The sequence below is a fragment of the Salvelinus alpinus genome, chromosome 10, assembly GCF_045679555.1.
Source record: "Salvelinus alpinus chromosome 10, SLU_Salpinus.1, whole genome shotgun sequence".
Taxonomy (NCBI): domain Eukaryota; kingdom Metazoa; phylum Chordata; class Actinopteri; order Salmoniformes; family Salmonidae; genus Salvelinus; species Salvelinus alpinus.
The window spans coordinates 21977438-21997045 of record NC_092095.1 but is presented as its reverse complement, the minus strand read 5'-3'; the positions used below and the strand labels follow the sequence as shown (position 1 = coordinate 21997045).

The window sequence follows — 19608 nt, the reverse complement described above, 5'->3', positions numbered from 1 at the left end:
CTATGCTGATAGACCTCCTCTAACCATCAGTTTGGAGTCCAAGTGTAAGATTAATGACATCTGCTGCCGAATTCATTAGGATAATAATTATCTCTTGCCCTGACAGAGCAGGGTAGTGTCTTGTCAAGATGATACCACTGAGCAATTTCCACAGTAACAGAATGATGCTGACACTCAGATTTTTCAGTTTAAAATGTATGTCAAACAAAAACCGATGATTGCAAATTTAACAAACCATACAATGCACAAGGATGACATTTAATAATTTCATATTTACTTGAAGAACAGTACAGATCCAAAAGTTTGGTAACAGAATTATGGCACAAAATGTCATTCTTACATTACTTTCCCTGTCTCTTCAACTGTGTGGCACCGGGCTTCTCAAGGAGGGAAAACTCATTGAGCTGTTAATGAGAAAAAATATAATATCTCCCCTCTTGTATAGTGGGTTAGCGGGGGCTCCAGTTGGATGTACAGATGTAGGCTCTTAATTTGATCACTCTTTTGTTCCTGCATATCAAGAAATGCAAACTTGTAGTATATTCAAGGTTTAAAAAGGCTTCTAAATTTTGTAATTTCCACTTTAAAACGTCAGACTTGATTTGCCCTAACGAAAAATGTATCAAACCCTACAACATGCGTTACATTAATTATAATCCACATCTTCTAAATTCCACCATCTTGAAATCAGTAAAATATATCTTAAGGTGTGTCGGGTAGAGAGAGTGAGAAAGACCAGAGAGGATGGAGTCTGTGATATTATTGGATTGAGTAATGCAGTTAATAATGAAGCTATTGATTTCACTTGGTTTGTCCCAGTTGAGTTTATTGTGCTGGATGATTGCTGTCACCAGAATGAAACTTGACTTGACTAATTCTCACGGGAATCTAGGCCAATCAATTCAGGATTTTGGTAGACTTTTAATCACTTTAGCCCCTAAGGCTTCTCCTCTTCTGAGTCTTCCTCCATATATTGTCTTGAAATGGCCATACTGTTTCTGTCTGTGCTCATGCTTGGACAGTGACACCTAAAGACACACACGTTCACACTCTTTGGAGGTGTAGATTAAATATCTCAGTTCAGCCATCCATTTGGTTCTATTTTGGATGTGTACAGACCTATCATGTCAACACACCCCCTCCTTGCATAATTGCACAACTGCACACAGACAGAGACTCCAGCAGAAAGACTTGGTTGGTGTCTTGGATTTGTATCCAGTATCTATGTCAACAACACCCTCTTGCATCACTGGAACACACACACATTAACACACACACACACACACACATTAACACACACACATTAACACACACACAAGTACATGCATGCGCACACACACACACACACACAGCTTTTGAGTTCTTAAATTTGCACACATCAACAATGTCAACACTACAGCTTCTCCCGTCACTGTGCAGAACTCCCCGTCTAGTCGACCAGCCCCCATGGAGCTCAGTTAGCTGCTGCTGCCTTCTTTGTGCCGGTCAGCTGCTTACTCTGGTGGGTATCCATCCCTGGCCAGCCATTTTCTCTCTCAGGCAGCTGTTGGCTGGGCCTCTGTGCCCAACATGGTTGCGACAGATTTCTTCTGCAGCCCCAAACCTCAGTGGCATGAGGATAGAACTGTGCCAAATGTACCTAATGTGGAAATAAGCAAAACTTTAGGGATGATATGAGCCAATTATTACGTAACTGATGCATATAGTGTTACAGGTTTGGGGTCAAGACCAGTTCATAATGTGTCCCAAAGTGAATGTAATGCATAAAGCATGCATCCCACATGAACTTTGGTTGCCTAAAGAATGGAGGAATTTTCATTTATTTATTTTTTATTTAACCTTTATTTAACTAGGCAAGTCAGTTAAGAACAAATTCTTATTTTACAATGACGGCCTACCCCGGCCAAACCCTCCCCTAACCCAGACAACACTGGGCCAATTGTGCTCCTCCCTATGGGACTACCAATCACGGCTGGTTGTGATACAGCCCGGTATCGAACCAGGGTCTGTATTGACGCCTCTAGCACTGAGATGCAGTGCCTTAGACCGCTGCTCCGCTGCACTACTTGGCATTAAGGAAAACATAGGAATGTAATAGAGATGCTATTAGCACACTGGACGTTTCTGCTTAGTTCATTAGCCTTTATGTTGCTGACTGCTGCCATCTTGAATGGTTCTCTCATGCAAAATAGATTTTTTATCTCAATGGAAATCACCCAGTGTAAATAAAGGTTACATTTCAATGTGGTATTGACAAAACAACATGAGCATCTTAGATCCTCAATGAAAGTTCATTAAGGTTTGCGTATAGCTAGGTAGCAGTGCCATCACATATCTGTTTATACTGTCTATCCTCAAAGAGTTCCATTTACATTACATTGACATATTTAGTCCTTTAGCAGATGCTCTTATCCTTAGCTACTTACAGTAGTGAATGCATACATTTTTGTACTTTTTCATACGGGTCCCCCTGTGAGAATTGAACCAATGCGTTGCAAGCTCCATGCTTTACCAATTGAGCCACACGGGGCCCTCAGTTCCCTCAGCACTTATGGTTTGGCTGGCCTGGAGAGACTCCTTATAAGGTTTCTGTGGCAGCACCCCTCTGGTGTAATAGAATTTGAAGTCTGATTTGTGTGAGACATGCAGTTTTCTCTACCCAGCAGGTAGAATGTTCTGTCCAACCTGGATTCAGGGGTAGACGTGACATAGTAAACAAAAATACGGGACACTAAAATGAGTACAGTGTTATGCTTGGTATGGTTGGTATTAATTTGTGGATGTCCATCATCCATTTAGAATGATACACTACATGACCAAAAGTATGTGGACACCTGCTCGTCGAATATCTCACCTCCAATCTTCTGGGAAGGCTTTCCACTAGATGTTGGAACATTGATGCAGGGGACTTGCTTCCATTCAGCCACAGGACCATTAGTGAGGTCTGGCATTGATGTTGGGCGATTCGGCCTGGCTCGCAGTCGGTGTTCCAATTCATCCCAAAGGTGTTCGATGGGGTTGAGGTCAGGGCTCTGTGCAGACCAGTCAAGTTCTTCCACACCGATCTCGACAAACCATTTCTGTATGGACCTCGCTTTGTGCACAGGGGCATTCTAATGCTGAAACAGGAAAGTGCCTTTCCCAAACTGTTGCCACAAAGTTGGAAGCACAGAATCGTCTAGAATGTCATTGTATGCTGTCGCCGCATTAATATTTCCCTTCACAGGAACTAAAGGACCTAGCCCGAACCATGAAAAACAGCCCCAGACCAGGATTCCTCCTCCACCAAACTTTCCAGTTGGCACTATGCATTTGGGTAGGTAGCGTTCTCCTGGCATCCGCCAAACCCAGATTCGTCCGTTGGACTGCCAGATGGTGAAGCGTGATTCATCACTCCAGAAAACGCGTTCCCACTGCTCCAGAGTCCAATGGCTGCGCGAGCTTTACAGTACTCCAGCCAACGCTTGGCATTGCTCATGGTGATCTTAGGCTTGTGTGCGGCTGCTCAGCGATAGAAACCCATTTCATGAAGCTCCCGACCAACAGTTCTTGTGCTAACGTTGCTTCCAAAGGCACTTTGGAACTCGGTAGTGAGTGTTGCAACCGAGGACAGACGATTTTTACGCGCTGTGATCTTGTGTGGCCTAACACTTCGCGGCAGAGGCGTTGTTGCTCTTAGATATTTCCACTCCACAATAACAGCATCTACAGTTAACCAGGGCAGCTTTAGCAGGGCAAAAACGTACAGTTAACCAGGGCAGATCTAGCAGGGAAGAAATTTGACAAACTGACTTGTTGGAAAGGTGACATCCTATGACGGTGCCACGTTGACAATCACTGAGCTCTTCAGAAAGGCCATTCCACGGTCAATTTTTGTATATGGAGATTGCATGGCTGTGTGCTCGGTTTTATACACCTGTCAGCAACGGGTGTGGCTGAAATAACCGAATCCACTTATTTGAAGGAGTGTCAAATATTTTTTTTTTTATATATAGTGTATGTTACAAATGACAATTTGTATGATATGTTATGAATTGCAATTTGTACAATATGTTCCGAATTTTAAATATGTGTAATATGTTACGAATTCCAATTCGTTGTGGATAACGTTAGATAGGTGGCTAACGTTAGCTAGATGGCTAACGTTAGCTAGGTTATTGGTTATGGGTTAAGGTTAGGGTTAGGGTTAGGGGAAGGGGAAGGGTTAGCTGATATGCTAAGTAGTTGCAAAGTACCTAAAAAGTAGTAAGTATTTGCAAAGTTGCTTAAATGCTAAAGTTGTCCATAATGATGAGATTTGAACATGCAACCTTTGGGTTGCTAGACGTTAGCGTTATACGCCAACCCATCCACCCCGACCAACCACGCTCCTTTCTTTTTTGCCTTCTGTCTTATGTAACCATACTAAGCGTAACATATAATACTAGTTTGAGTGTCCTAGATTTTCATTTACTATGTTACATCTAGTCTATGAGACCAGCCTGTTCTGTCAGGATACTGCTGTGAGCTTCAGAAGGTGTATCCATCACCTCTCATCTCACACTTTGTGGAAATGAATATGGTCAGCACTGGGGGGTGGTCACACATTACACTTTACTTTCTTAGAAACCATGTAGAGGTCTATTTTTTGTTTAAGTGCAATTTATTCCCTATCATTTAGAATTCTAAAGGTTTGTTTGGTAAAGTAAATTTGGCAAAAAAAAACAGGCTAGCAAACAGTTCATTTAGTTATTCTCCCTGTCTTCTATGCTTCTTACTTCCTGCTTAGGCCTTACTGGTGGAGAGGAGAATCTCATTTGCATATCCTTGATTCCTCATGTCCTCTCTTCTTGCCTCCTTCTCAAAAGCCATCCCTGCCTTCTGCTCTTCTCATCCAATGGCTATTGAGAAGGTCTCGATGAGAGAGGAAGTGAGGAATCAAGGAAATGCAATTGAGATTGTCCCTGGATTTTTGATCTCCCAGTGGGGATGGCTGAACCTAAGGAAGGGTGTTTTCACACTTGGTCCTTTTCAGTCAATTTTTGTGAACTCAGTGCAGTTAGCTTAATTTTTTGTGCAGTGTGAACACTCCAAAGGAACTCAGACCCCTCAAAAGAGCCCCCGATGTGAACCGAACTCAGACCATCTTGAGAGGTGATCCGAGTTCAGTTTACTTGAATTCCGAGGTATAGTTCCCTTTTGTAGGGCAATGTGAACACAAAGCTCCCCAGGTTCACTTGTCATTATTCCCGCACCACACACTAGACTACTGCAACACCGTTCCCCCTGCCATAAACCCTCACACTAGACTACTGAAACACTGTTCCCCCTTCCATAAAACCTCACACTAGACTACTGCAACACCGTTCCCCCTGCCATAAACCCTCACACTAGACCACTGAAACACTGTTCCCCCTTCCATAAAACCTCACACTAGACTACTGCAACACCGTTCCCCCTGCCATAAAATCTCACACTAGACCACTGCAACACTGTTCCCCTGCCATAAACCCTCACACTAGACCACTGCAACACTGTTTCCCCTGCCATAAACTCTCACACTAGACCACTGCAACACTGTTTCCCCTGCCATAAACCCTCACACTAGACCACTGCAACACGGTTTCCCCTGCCATAAACCCTCACACTAGACCACTGCAACACGGTTTCCCCTGCCATAAACCCTCACACTAGACCACTGCAACACCGTTCCCCCTGCCATAAAATCTCACACTAGACCACTGCAACACGGTTTCCCCTGCCATAAACCCTCACACTAGACCACTGCAACACTGTTCCCCTGCCATAAACCCTCACACTAGACCACTGCAACACGGTTTCCCCTGCCATAAACCCTCACACTAGACTACTGCAACACCGTTCCCCCTGCCATAAAATCTCACACTAGACCACTGCAACACGGTTTACCCTGCCATAAACCCTCACACTAGACCACTGCAACACGGTTTCCCCTGCCATAAACCCTCACACTAGACCACTGCAACACTGTTTCCCCTGCCATAAACTCTCACACTAGACCACTGCAACATTGTTCCCCCTGCCATAAACCCTCACACTAGACCACTGCAACACTGTTTCCCCTGCCATAAACCCTCACACTAGACCACTGCAACACTGTTTCCCCTGCCATAAACCCTCACACTAGACCACTGCAACACTGTTTCCCCTGCCATAAACTCTCACATTGGTGCCACAAAAGAGAGAAGATTATGTGCTTCATAAACTGTTTAAGAGAGCTTCATAAACTGTTTATTTCGATTGTAGGGTTTTATAGTGTGAGAAGACAACATATTTGGTGAGAATCACAACATGATGCAAATTCATTTCTAGGTCTTAAAGGGGCAGTAGACTACATTGAATGTACAATTTTCAATGACAGCAGTATTTAATCTGCAGTTATTCTTCTGTTATTTATTATGTTACCAATAATATTTACATGTTAATAGTATTTTCTGATTACAATTATTATGTATCATATTTTATCTAAATGCAATCTATTAGCTTCTGAATTGTAAGTATGTATTTCTAGATGTCCGATAACACATTCTGATGAAATGGCTTGTCCTGCACTGAGTGTAACAAAGTGCAGGACAAGCTATTCTATCGGAACATTTTATGTTATCGGACAGCTATAAATACATACTTACATTTTGGAAGCCAATAGATTGCATTCAGATAAAATATGATACATAATAATTGTGCATTGAGTGAATGTTGGAAAAAGATCTTGGTTACTTGCTAAACATAGCAATGTGAATGCAAAGAGGACTTGGACCACAAAATGGGTGAAGTGAACTGGCAATAGAGTTGAGTCCTCATTCAAAGGCAAGGGCAGTGTGAATACAAAGAGAACTGAGTACTTTAGCCTTTTTCTTTTTACCCCAGAGTTCACTTTAAAGAGGACTCAGATCGGTTATTTTAAAGAGGACTATACTGTATGTGACAACACTCTAAGACTGTCTCTCACTGTCCACTGGCATGGGGTGCTGAACTTCAGAATTGGGATTATGTTGCTGTCCACTTCACTTGGGCTGAATCTCAAATTGCGGGTTTTACAACTGGTTAATTTGGAGCTTGTTTTATAATTCCAGGCTCTTCCTTTTGGTCACAAGCTAGGCGTTGACCATTTACTTTGCATTCTGTGAGGGACAGTTCTCCGCTGCAGTTGGTTTTTCCCACTGAAAAAGCAACAGCTGGCACCAAAATTAGTTTGTGAATGCTGGCCCCAGATAGAGGGGACTGTCTAACGTCTCATGGCAGAGGAAGACTTAGTCAAATTGGCAAACTGACAGCCATTGGCCATGTGGCAGATCTTAAACCTTTGGTTGGATGTCCACTTGAAGGTTCATAAATTAGCTGGAATCCATCATGTAAATGAAATTATATGAATTGACAGGTGCCATAGCAAAGTATTATAATTTTCAATGGTAGGTTTTGGAGAGTTGGGTAAAGTGCGTTTCCCTTGTAAGCTAGCCCTCAACATAAGTCAAGTTTAGTTATTTTTTAAAGTCATTCTAGATTCACAATATTTTTGTGATGCTGCAGTATTGGATGGTGCAATTGCTACATAGTTATATCTAATGTGGTGGAAGCTTGTGGTAGCCCAAGGGAGTCCCTCTGACTCAAATCAAATGTATTTGTTACATGCTTCATAAACAACATGTGTAGACCCACAGAGTGAAATGCTTACTTAAGGGCCCTACACCGTGTCAATGTGCAGGGGTATGAGGTAATTAAGGTAGATATGTACATATATACAGTTTAAGTCGGAAGTTTACATACACCTTAGCCAAATACAATAAAACTCAGTTTTTCACAATTCCTGACATTTAATCCTAGTAAAAATTACCTGTCTTAGGTCAGTTAGGGTTACCACTTTATTTTAAGAATGTAAAATGTCAGAATAATAGTAGAGAGAATGATTTATTTCTGCTTTTATTTCTTTCATCACATTCCCAGTGGGTCAGAAGTTCACATACACTCAATTAGTATTTGATAGCATTGCCTTTAAATTGTTTAGCTTAGGTCAAACATTTTGGGTAGCCTTCCACAAGCGTCCCACAATAAGTTGGGTGAATTTTGGCACATTCCTCCTGACAGAGCTGGTGTAACTGAGTCAGGTTTGTAGGCCTCCTTACTCACACACGCTTTTTCAGTTCTGCCCAAAAATCTTCTATAAGATTGAGGTCAGGGCTTTATGATGGCCACTCCAGTATAGAGGTCGACCGATTAATCGGAATGGCCGATTAATTAGGGCCAATTTCAAGTTTTCATAACAATCGGAAATCGGTATTTTTGGACACCGATTTAAAAAAAAGATATATATATTTTTTTACACCTTTATTTAACTAGGGAAGTCAGTTAAGAACACATTCTTATTTTCAATGACGGCCTAGGAACGGTGGGTTAACTGCCTTGTTCAATGGCAGAACGACAGATTTTTACCTGTCAGCTCGGGGATTCAATCTTCCAACCTTACGGTTAACTAGTCCAACGCTCTAACCACCTGATTACATTGCACTCCACGAGCAGCCTGCCTGTTATGCGAATGCAGTAAGAAGCCAAGGTAAGTTGCTAGCTAGCATTAAACTTATCTTATAAAAAACAATAAATCAATCATAATCACTAGTTAAACTAGTAATATCATCAACCGTGTGTAGTTATCTAGCGTGTCCTGCGTTGCATATAATCGATGCGGTGCGCATTCGCGATTAAGGACTGTCGTTGCTCCAACGTGTACCTAACCATAAACATCAATGCCTTTCTTAAAATCAATACACACAAGTATATATTTTTAAACCTGCATATTTAGTTAATATTGCCTGCAAAAATGAATTTCTTTGTGTCACTTCTCTTGCAACAGAGTCAGGGTATATGCAGCAGTTTGGGCCGCCTGGCTCGTTGCGAACTGTGTGAAGACTATTTCTTCCTAACAAAGACAGCCAACTTCGCCAAACGGGTGATGATTTAACAAAAGCGCATTTGCGAAAAAAGCACAATCGTTGCACGACTGTACCTAACCATAAACAGCAATGCCTTTCTTAAAATGAATACACAGAAGTATATATTTTTAAACCTGCATATTTAGCTAAAAGAAATCCAGGTTAGCAGGCAATATTAACCAGGTGAAATTGTGTCACTTCTCTTGCGTTCATTGCACGCAGAATCAGGGTATATGCAACAGTTTGGGCCTCCTGGCTCGTTGCGAACTAATTTGCCAGAATTTTACGTAATTATGACATTACATTGAAGGTTGTGCAATGTAACAGGAATATTTAGACTCATGGATGCCACCCGTTAGATGAAATACGTAACGGTTCCGTATTTCACTGAAAGAATAAACGTTTTGTTTTCGAAATGATAGTTTCCGGATTCTACCATATTAATGACCAAAGGCTCGTATTTCTGTGTGTTATTATGTTATAATTAAGTCTATGATTTGATAGAGCAGTCTGACTGAGCGATGGTAGGCACCATCAGGCTCGTAACCATTCATTCAAACAGCAATTTCATGCATTTGTCAGCAGCTGTTTATGACTTCAAGCCTATCAACTCCCGAGATTAGGCTGGTGTAACCGATGTGAAATGGTTAGCTAGTTAGTGGGGTGCGCGCTAATAGCGTTTCAAACTTCACTCGCTCTGAGACTTGGAGTAGTTGTTCCCCTTGCTCTGCATGGGTAACGCTGCTTCGAGGGTGGCTGTTGTCGATGTGTTCCTGGTTCGAGCCCAGGTAGGAGCGAGGAGAGGGACGGAAGCTATACTGTTGCACTGGCAATACTAAAGTGCCTATAAGAACATCCAATAGTCAAAGGTATATGAAATACAAATCGTATAGAAAGAAATAGTCCTATAATTCCTATAATAACTACAACCTAAAACTTCTTACCTGGGAATATTGAAGACTCATGTTAAAAGGAACCACCAGCTTTCATATGTTCTCATGTTCTGAGCAAGGAACTTAAACGTTAGCTTTCTTACATGGCACATATTGCACTTTTACTTTCTTCTCCAACACTTTGTTTTTGCATTATTTAAACCAAATTGAACATGTTTCATTATTTATTTGAGGCTAAATTGATTTTATTGATGTATTATATTAAGTTAAAATAAGTGTTCATTCAGTATTGTTGCAATTGTCATTATTACAAATAAATAAAATAAAATAAAAATCGGCCGATTAATCGGTATCAGCTTTTTTTTGATCCTCCAATAATCAGTATCGGTATCGGCGTTGAAAAATCATAGTCGGTCGACCTCTACTCCAGTACCTGGACTTTGTTGTCCTTAAGCCATTTTGCCACAACTTTGGGAGTATGCTTGGAGTCATTGTCCATTTGGAAGACCCATTTGCGACCAAGCTTTAACTTCCTGATTGATGTCTTGAGATGTTGCTTCAATATATCCACATATTTTTCATACCTCATGATGCCATCTATGTTGTGAAGTGCACCAGTCCCTCCTGCAGCAAAGCACCCCCACAACATGATGCTGCCACCCCCGTGCTTCACGGTTGGGATGGTGTTCTTCAGCTTGCAAGCCTCCACCTTTTTCCTCCAAACATAACGATGATCATTATGGCCAAACAGTTATATTTTTGTTTCATCAGACCAGAGGACATTTCTCCAAAAAGTAGGATATTTGTCCCCATGTGCAGTTGCAAACCGTAGTCTGGCTTTTATATGGTGGTTTTGGAGCAGTAGCGTCTTCCTTGCTGAGCGGCCTTTCAGGTTATGTCGATATTGGACTTGTTTTACTGTGAATATAGATACTTTTGTACCTGTTTCCTCCAGCATCTTCACAAGGTCCTTTGCTGTTGTTCTGGGATTGATTTGCACTTTTCGCACCAAAGTACGTTCATCTCTAGGAGACAGAACACGTCTCCTTCCTGAGCAGTATGATGACTGCGTGGTCCCATGGTGTTTGTACTTGCGTACTATTGTTTGTACAGATGAACGTGGTACCTTCATGCATTTGGAAATTGCTCCCAAGGATGAACCAGACTTGTGGAGGTCTACGATTTGTTTTCTGAGGTCTTGGCTGATTTCTTTTGATTTTCCCATGATGTCAAGCAAATAGGCACTGAGTTTGAAGGTAGGCCTTGAAATACATCCACAGGTACACCTCGAATTGACTCAAATGATGTCAATTAGCCAATCAGAAGCTTCTAAAGCCATGTCACCATTTTCTGGAACATTCTAAGCTGTTTAAAGGCACAGTCAACTTAGTGTATGTAAACTTCTGTCCCACTGGAATTGTGATACAGTGAATGCTAAGTGAAATAATCTGTCTGTAAAAGATTGTTGGAAAAATGACTTGTGTCATGCACAAAGTAGATGTCCTAACCGACTTGCCAAAACTATAGTTTGTTAACTAGACATTTGTGGAGTGGTTTAAAAACTAGTTTTAATGACGCCAACATAAGTGTATGTGGGGCCTCCGGGGTGGCGCAGTGGTCTAGAGCACTGCATCGCAGTGCTAGCTGCGCCACCAGAGTCTCTGGGTTCGCGCCCAGGCTCTGTCGCAGCCGGCCGCGACCGGGAGGTCCGTGGGGCGACGCACAATTGGTCTAGCGTCGTCCGTGTTAGGGAGGGTTTGGCCGGTAGGGATATCCTTGTCTCATCGCGCTCCAGCGACTCCTGTGGCGGGCCGGGCGCAGTGCGCGCTAACCGAGGGGGGCGGATGCACGGTGTTTCCTCCGACACATTGGTGCGGCTGGCTTCCGGGTTGGAGGCGCGCTGTGTTAAGAAGCAGTGCGGCTTGGTTGGGTTGTGCTTCGGAGAACGCATGGCTTTCGACCTTCGTCTCTCCCGAGCCCGTACGGGAGTTGTAGCGATGAGACAAGATAGTAATTACTAGCGATTGGATACCACGAAAATTGGGGAGAAAAGGGGATAATAAAAAATAAAAAATAAAAAAATAAAAATACATAAGTGTATGTAAACTTCCGATTTCAACTCTACGTAGGGATAAAGTGACTAAGCAACAGGATAGATAATAAACAGTAACAGCAGCATATGCATTAACTCAAATGAGTTAGTGCAGAAAGGGTCAATGCAGATAGTCCGGATAGGTATTGGTTAACTATTTAACTAACAATTTAGCAGTTTTATGGCTTGGGTATAGACTCTTAGAAAAAAAGGTGCTATCTAGAACCTAGAAGGTTTATTTGGCTGTCCCCATAGAAGATCCCTTTGAAGAACCCTGTTGGGTTCCATGTAGAACCTTTTCCCCAGAGGATTCTACATGGAACCCAAAAGAGTTCTACCATGGAACTAAAAAGGGTTCTCCTATACGGAGAGCCGAAGATCCCTTTTGGAACCTTTTTTTCTAAGAGTATAGAACCTGTTAAGGGTCCTGTTGGTTCCCGACTGATGTGGTCTGTGAACTTCAGTCCTATATGCTACCCAAGCCCCTCTCTATTAGCGCATAGAGATCCTAGTCAACACCTACTGTGTGACCAGTGGGCATTGAACATAGAAAGGAAGTTTTTTTTTCAGTAGTTGTAGTGCTTGCATTGTATGTATTTCTTATACTTAAAACGTTATCTGTCACGACTTCCGCCGAGGTCGGTCCCTCTCCTTGTTCGGGCGGCGTTTGGCGGTCGATGTCACCGGTCTTCTAGCCATCGCTGATCCATCTTTAATTTTCCATTGGTTTTGTCTTTATTTTCTACACACCTGGTTTTCATTATCCAATTACATGTTCATGTCTTTAACCCCCTGTTTCCCCCATGTTTGTTGTGCATGATTATTTCTATGTTCAGTTCGGTTCATGATGGCTGGTTTTTCGAAGGGTGCTGTGTTCACCCGTGCGTAATATTTACCATTGGTCAAGTGTATTTGTTTACCTTGTGCCTTTATTTTTTTAGTAAAGTACGTTGCTCACTTATTTTGCTCTCCTGCGCCTGACTTCATGCACCAGCTACACTCACCTTCTGACAGTTATCAAACATTTAGCCACAGATGTTAAGCCTGCTAAAGCTTTTAACACGGTTAAACTATGATGCAATGGGTCTGCACAGTTCAGCGATATCACTCCAATTCATTCTGTTGTAGGTTTAGAATGTAGGATAGATAGAACTATTGCTATTATTACACCAACATGAATAGACACTAGATGTGTCGATCATGGCCCCTTGCTATGTTGTAGATCAGGGATGGGCAACTGGCGGCATGCGGCTGAAGGCTCTCCGATCAATTCCCCTCCCCCCAAAATAAAACTTAGTCAAGGTCTCAACCTAATGTTGAGAGTTAGTAGAATACACAAGGTGCAATTTCGAAATTCGAAATTTGGTTGTGCATCAGCAGTTTTTCTTTTGTTACGTCAGTCACTGATAGTCAATTAGCCCATGTCAGCAAAAACATGTGATGTGGGTAGCATACCCGCGAGCAACTGCGGCCCAGCAGTTTTTTTTGCCCATCCCTGTAAATGTGCCCATCCCTGTAAATGCATTTTGTAGCTGCCTCAATTATGTTTGTTACGATTTCTCCAGTGGCCCAGGAAACGTTTGGTATAAACAAATATATCATAAACTCATTTATTGTGACAGGGGACCGACCAATGGTATATTCATCATGTTTACATCCATCTCACTGTGGAAATGCGTTTGTGATTCATGTTAACTTATTTTTTTGGTACTCATTGTGTTTACAGACACAAATTGTAGCCTCTATACATGAAGCTGAGGAAATGTATTGAAATGAAAAATAAGATGAGTCAAAGCTTCAGCCAGCCAGTCCATGGGAAATGTAATATAAATCGTTATTCCTGTGGCAGCACGCACAACGCGCCGACGGTCAATTCTCGGTAGCGGCGCAAGACTGGGAGCGGACTTCTGTTCCATTCAAACAAAATAGGTCTGGACCAGCCTCTCGAGGGAATGTGAAGCGAACGTGGTAGTCTCCCACATTATGGAAATTATACATGATAGACTTTGTGAACAACTGTAGTTACCTCATTTTTGTTATGGCTACATCTTTTACAGCTACTGAAAAGACACGCACTCAGCCATTAATCAACAGGATATTGAAGAAAAAAGCAACGCATGTGTCTGATCAATGCGTAGTAAGCCCACCCGCTGGTGAACTACTTGCCAAACATAGGGTCTCGCATAACTGACGGAGACAGTTGCAGAAGCGGTCCAAAAGTCAAACGAAGAGAAAATACTGAAATAATAGGATCCTTTCTACGGAGAAAATGAAGGAAAAGAATCTGATTGAGACTGCGAAAATGCAGGGAAACGTAATGGTAAGAGATAAGTGTTTTGCTGATTTGAAATGTCAGCTTGAAACGATGTGTTCGCTTTTAAGCGAAACCGTCTTTGCACAGTATTGGTTTCAGCGTGCGTTTGGAGCGTTTGGATAACTGTGCTGAATAGTAAATGCATTGGAAACGTGATCTAAGACTCTCTTTGTACTAAAATGGGATTATACCCCTCTGCTGTAGCCAGTCTGCTCATTTATCGTAGCCTTGTTGCTGCCTGAGATGACATTATTTTAGAGACAACTCACACCCATGCAAGGGGATATGATTTAACATACCTCCTCTCCCATGTGCTTTGCGGTTGTATAGTCTACTGAGTATGAGTATGACGCCTAGTGTAATGACGAAAACATTACATTATTAAAGTTTTCTAGTTCCTTTTTACATAGGGCACTGATTGATGTTAATGCTGGGTTCAATAATAAACCCTATTTTCTTTCTATGTTCTCCTTAAGAAGATTTGAGGGCAGAACTAACCATTTGCTCTATCTCCGTTAGCTCTTGGAAGGGCTCATTTTGTTTAAACCACACCTAAAGTTGTGAATCTCGGGATATTGCTGTCTGTCCGAAGGGAACTGCTGGGTACTCCTGTTATGCATGGGGTTGGGATTTCCAATCTCCAGGTGTCAGGAGTCACTGGCTCCTTTTACTGAATACACATTCAGGTAACAACCTGGGACCCCTGTATGAAAGCCTTACCTGCAGTCTTTATTTTTAAGTAAGCAAATTGGGATTTAACAGATGGCTCCTGTGTTTATGTGAATATCTTCACGATTGCCTAGTAATATTTACATTATATTTTGTATATTATGAAAAGATGACAAGATTACATTTCCATTTAAATCGGAACATTGAAAAGAGCAGAGGAAAGTGTACACCACAGCAACATCACTAGTCAGCATGCATTATTTAATTCTTGGATCTGTTTCCAGGAAATAGTGTGACGGCGGGAAGATTGAGCTGTAATTCCAGGTCTACCGTCAGTCCGTTTTCCCTGTCAGCTTGACCTTTTCACTTAACCCCAGAACCCCTGCATTCTGTTAAACCCAACAGCCTACATGGCAGTCCTTGCAATCCTTCACTTGATAGAACTATGAACAGAATTTAGTTGTGCCACTTGATAGCCTCTCGCCTTTCCAATATTGGACCTATGGATTGAAATATAAATTGATTATTTTGATTTATTGATTCGCATGATTGATTGATTGATTGATTTACCTGTAAAATTGTTTGACCTTGAAGGTCCCTGGTAGTAGCTATTGGCCAGATAGAAAATGTACACTCCATAGGGTAACATTAGAAATGCCATCAAGCCTCGTAAATTACAATTGACAGTTTGACTGCTTTGCACGGACACATAAATCTGTTATTCCTGGGGAAAAAAGCCTTGACTCAAGGGAGAAGAACAAATAATGGTAAATAGGGAATCATGCTGCGTTCACATCTGTCATGACAGGGAAACCCTGCATAGTATGATGGCTAACTATCTCAAATGCAGGTTGGACTACCACGCCAGGGGATCTAAAGTTGGAAGTTTACATACACTTAGGTTGGAGTAATTAAAACTCGTTTTTCAACCACTCCACAAATTTCTTGTTACCAAACTATAGTTTTGGCAAGTCGGTTAGGACATCTACTTTGTGCATGAGTGTCACGTTCTGACCATAGTTCTTGTGTGTTTTACTTGTTTTAGTGTTGGTCAGGACGTGAGCTGGGTGGGCATTCTATGTTGTGTGTCTAGTTTGTCTGTTTCTATGTTTGGCCTAATATGGTTCTCAATCAGAGGCAGGTGTTTTGTGTTGTCTCTGATTGGGAATCATATTTAGGTGGCTTGTTTTGTGTTGGGGTTTGTGGGTGGTTGTCTTCTGTCTTTGTGTTCTGCACCAGATAGGACTGTCTCGGTTTTCACGTTTGTTATTTTGTATTTTGTATAGTGTTCACGTTATCGTCTCTTTGTTTATTAAACATGTTGAACACTAGCCGCGCTGCATTTTGGTCCTCTCCTTCACCAACGGAAGAAAACCGTTACAATGAGACAAGTAATTTTTCCAACAATTGTTTACAGACAGATTATTTCACTTATAATTCACTGTATCACAATTCCAGTGGGTCAGAAGTTTACATACTAAGTTGACTGTGCCTTTAAACAGTTTGGGAAATTCCAGAAAATGATGTCAGGGCTTTAGAAGCATCATTTGAGTCAATAGGAGGTGTACCTGTGGATGTTTTTCAAGGCCTACCTTCAAACTCAGTGCCTCTTTGCTTGACATCATGGGAAAATCAAAAGAAATCAGCCAAGACCTCAGAAAACAAATTGAAGACTTCCACAAGTCTGGTTCATCCTTGGGAGCAATTTCCAAATGCCTGAAGGTACCACGTTCATCTGTACAAACAATAGTATGCAAGTATAAACACCATGGGACCACGCAGCCGTCATACTGCTCAGGAAGGAGACGCGTTCTGTCTCCTAGAGATGAACGTACTTTGGTGCGAAAAGTGCAAATCAATCCCAGAACAACAGCAAAGGACCTTGTGAAGATGCTGGAGGAAACGGGTGCAAAAGTATCTATATCCACAGTAAAAGAGTCCTATATCGACGTAACCTGAAAGGCCGCTCAGCAAGGAAGAAGCCAAAGATCGTACTTTTTAGAGAAATGTCCTCTGGTCTGATGAAACAAAAATAGAGCTGTTTGGCCATAATCACCATTGTTATGTTTGGAGGAAAAAGGGGGATGCTTGCAAGCCGAAGAACACCATCCCAACTGTGAAGCATGGGGGTGGCAGCATCATGTTGTGGGGGTGCTTTGCTGCAGGAAGGACTGGTGCACTTTACAAAATAAATGGCATCATGAGGTAGGAATATTATGTGGATATATTGAAGCAACATCTCAAGACATCAGTCAGGAAGTTAAAGCTTGGTTGCAAATTGGTCTTCCAAATGGACAATGACCCCAAGCATACTTCCAAAGTTGTGGCAAAATGGCTTAAGGACAACAAAGTCCAGGTGTTGGAGTGGCCATCACAAAGCCCTGACCTCAATCCCATAGAAGATTTGTGGGCAGAACTGAAAAAGTGTGTGCGAGCACGGAGGCCTACAAACCTGACTCAGTTACACCAGCTCTGTCAGGAGGAATGTGCCAAAATTCACCCAACTTATTGTGGGAAGCTTGTGGAAGACTACCGGAAACGTTTGACCCAAGTTAAACAATTGAAAGGCAATGCTACCAAATACTAATTGAGTGTATGTAAACTTCTGACCCACTGGGAATGTGATGAAAGAAATAAAAGCTGAAATAAATCATTCTCTACTATTATTCTGACATTTCACATTCTTAAAATAAAGTGGTGATCCTAACTGACCTAAGACAGGGAATTTTTACTAGGATTACATGTCAGGAATTGTGAAACTGAGTTTAAATGTATTTGGCTAAGGTGTATGTAAACTCCTGACTTAAACTGTATATGCCTCTAGTGAAATAAATAGCTGTACTGTCTGAACATTTCTAAATAGGGGTTAAAAACACTAGTTATAAAAGTACTAACTAATCAATTACTATACAATGGACACTGAGCTTCTATAAAATGTGTATTGTGTGTGAATCTGGTCTACAATGACCAGAAGACCAATAGCTAGGTCTTTCATCATACCTAGCACTCTAAAGTGTTGCCCTGATGTCTACAATAACAATAATACTGTCCCTACCATGCCATTCTGGTAGTCCATTAACCATCCCCTTATATGGCCCTAACCCTCTCTGTGTGTCTCCTTGGCAGGTTGCTCTGAGTGGAAGTCGGTGGCAGACCATCCATTTTCAACCAGCTAAGTTGGTTGTCCTCCAGCACTTTCCTCTGTTTACTGCTGGTTGCTCTCTGCCACCAAAAACAGGCCTTCAAGGGCACAGTGGGCAGTGTTGTCGAACCACTAATGATTTTCTGCCGTTGGCTGAAATGAAATGCATTTGTATCCACAGCGTTATCTCTTTTAAAGTGGAGAAATACCAACCACTAACGAGTGTCTCCAGCCCTCCCTGGCCCGTCTGTTGCGGTTATTATTTCAGTCTCAATTGAAACAAACCACTGAGAGAGCACTCATAATGAGGGTTTGTCACATCTCCTTTTAATGACTTTAAACAGTATCTACAGCACGGTTCCCCAACTGGGTGCCCGCAGGCGGAATTTGGCCCGCTGGTGGTTTTATTTGGCCCCCCAAGCTTTCCGAGCAAAAAAACCCTAAAACACAAGGAAATCTCCAAGTGATTTTAATTCAATAAATCTGTTCCCAAGTATTCTCACACATAATGGAGACGTGATCATATACAAATGTAAGCAATTTTTATGTTTTAGTCAAACATATCAGTTTGGGCTTCTTGCGGTCAATTTGCAGTCTACAAATTATTTGTAATTATGTTCCGACCATCCGCTCAAGAAAATATCATCCCATGGCTGAATCTATTTGATGATCCCTGATGTACAGTATGTTTGCACTGGTGTTCTGATGCAGGTGTTCAGATTCCTTCTCTCAGCCCATTAGATAGACATGTTGTTGTAGTAGTGTCTTCTAAAGAATACAATGTTCAATTTAAACTCAATTGTTTTCTAGAAATCTTCCCTATACTAAATGCAGATGTATTTGAATCATGAAGAAGGCCTAATTTTGGCTCCATAGACAGCTGTTTGGTTTATTACGCTCCTTCTGTCCCCTTGGGGCTGATGAGGAGAGTTCTGACGGAGGACCACTCGGCATGATTAGGTGCTCGACTACACACTTAACGCATTCATCACAGATCTCATGCCAGTTCTGGTGAGCTATGGGCGTGTCCCAACAGTCTGAAGTGGCTTTCCTTACCTACTTTCCTTCATCTGCAGAGGATCTAAAACATGAGAACTTATGGGTGTGTCCCAACAGTCTGAAATGGCTTCCTTTCTACCCTTGCCTCCTTTCCTTCATCTGCAGAGGATCTGAAAACACAGGATCGGTGAAAGCAACACACAAGTAGCCTAGCTGACTTGATGAACCCTTCCTTCAGTGTGGATGAAGGAAAGGACATGAGGAAAGAGGGCAGAGGGAAAACACTTAGGACCACAGTGGCTAGGCACCAGCTTGCAATAAAAGGCATTGGAACGGTGGCCCCTCCTGTTAAGTGGGTGGCCCGCATTCACGGCCGTTCACGTCGTTTGTTTGATTGGGGTCGGCCCAGTACGAAGTTGGAGGTGCGGGTCTAGGAACAAGGGCTGTGATTTATAGTGACCTTTAAGTGGGCCAGCATTTCTCAACGCTGTTATCGTGCAGCTGCAGCGTTTCATTAGGCACGCTGGAATCCATCATACACAATGTTGTCTCTCTCG

General features: G+C 42.1%; 1 protein-coding gene across 2 annotated transcripts in view; it reads left to right on the top strand.

Annotated features, from left to right (window-relative positions):
- Nucleotides 1-19608, top strand: part of LOC139531721 (A-type potassium channel modulatory protein DPP6-like) — a 341641-nt gene that overhangs the window by 31382 nt on the left and 290651 nt on the right. Inside the window, exon 1 of one of the 2 annotated variants that reach the window (XM_071328433.1) lies at nucleotides 13781-14247. The exons of the other annotated variant lie outside the window; for it this stretch is intronic. Coding sequence (XP_071184534.1) covers nucleotides 14197-14247 — 51 coding nt within the window. The 5' untranslated portion in view covers nucleotides 13781-14196. Of the gene's footprint in view, nucleotides 1-13780; nucleotides 14248-19608 lie in introns of those variants that run through there. 2 annotated transcript variants of the gene reach the window in all.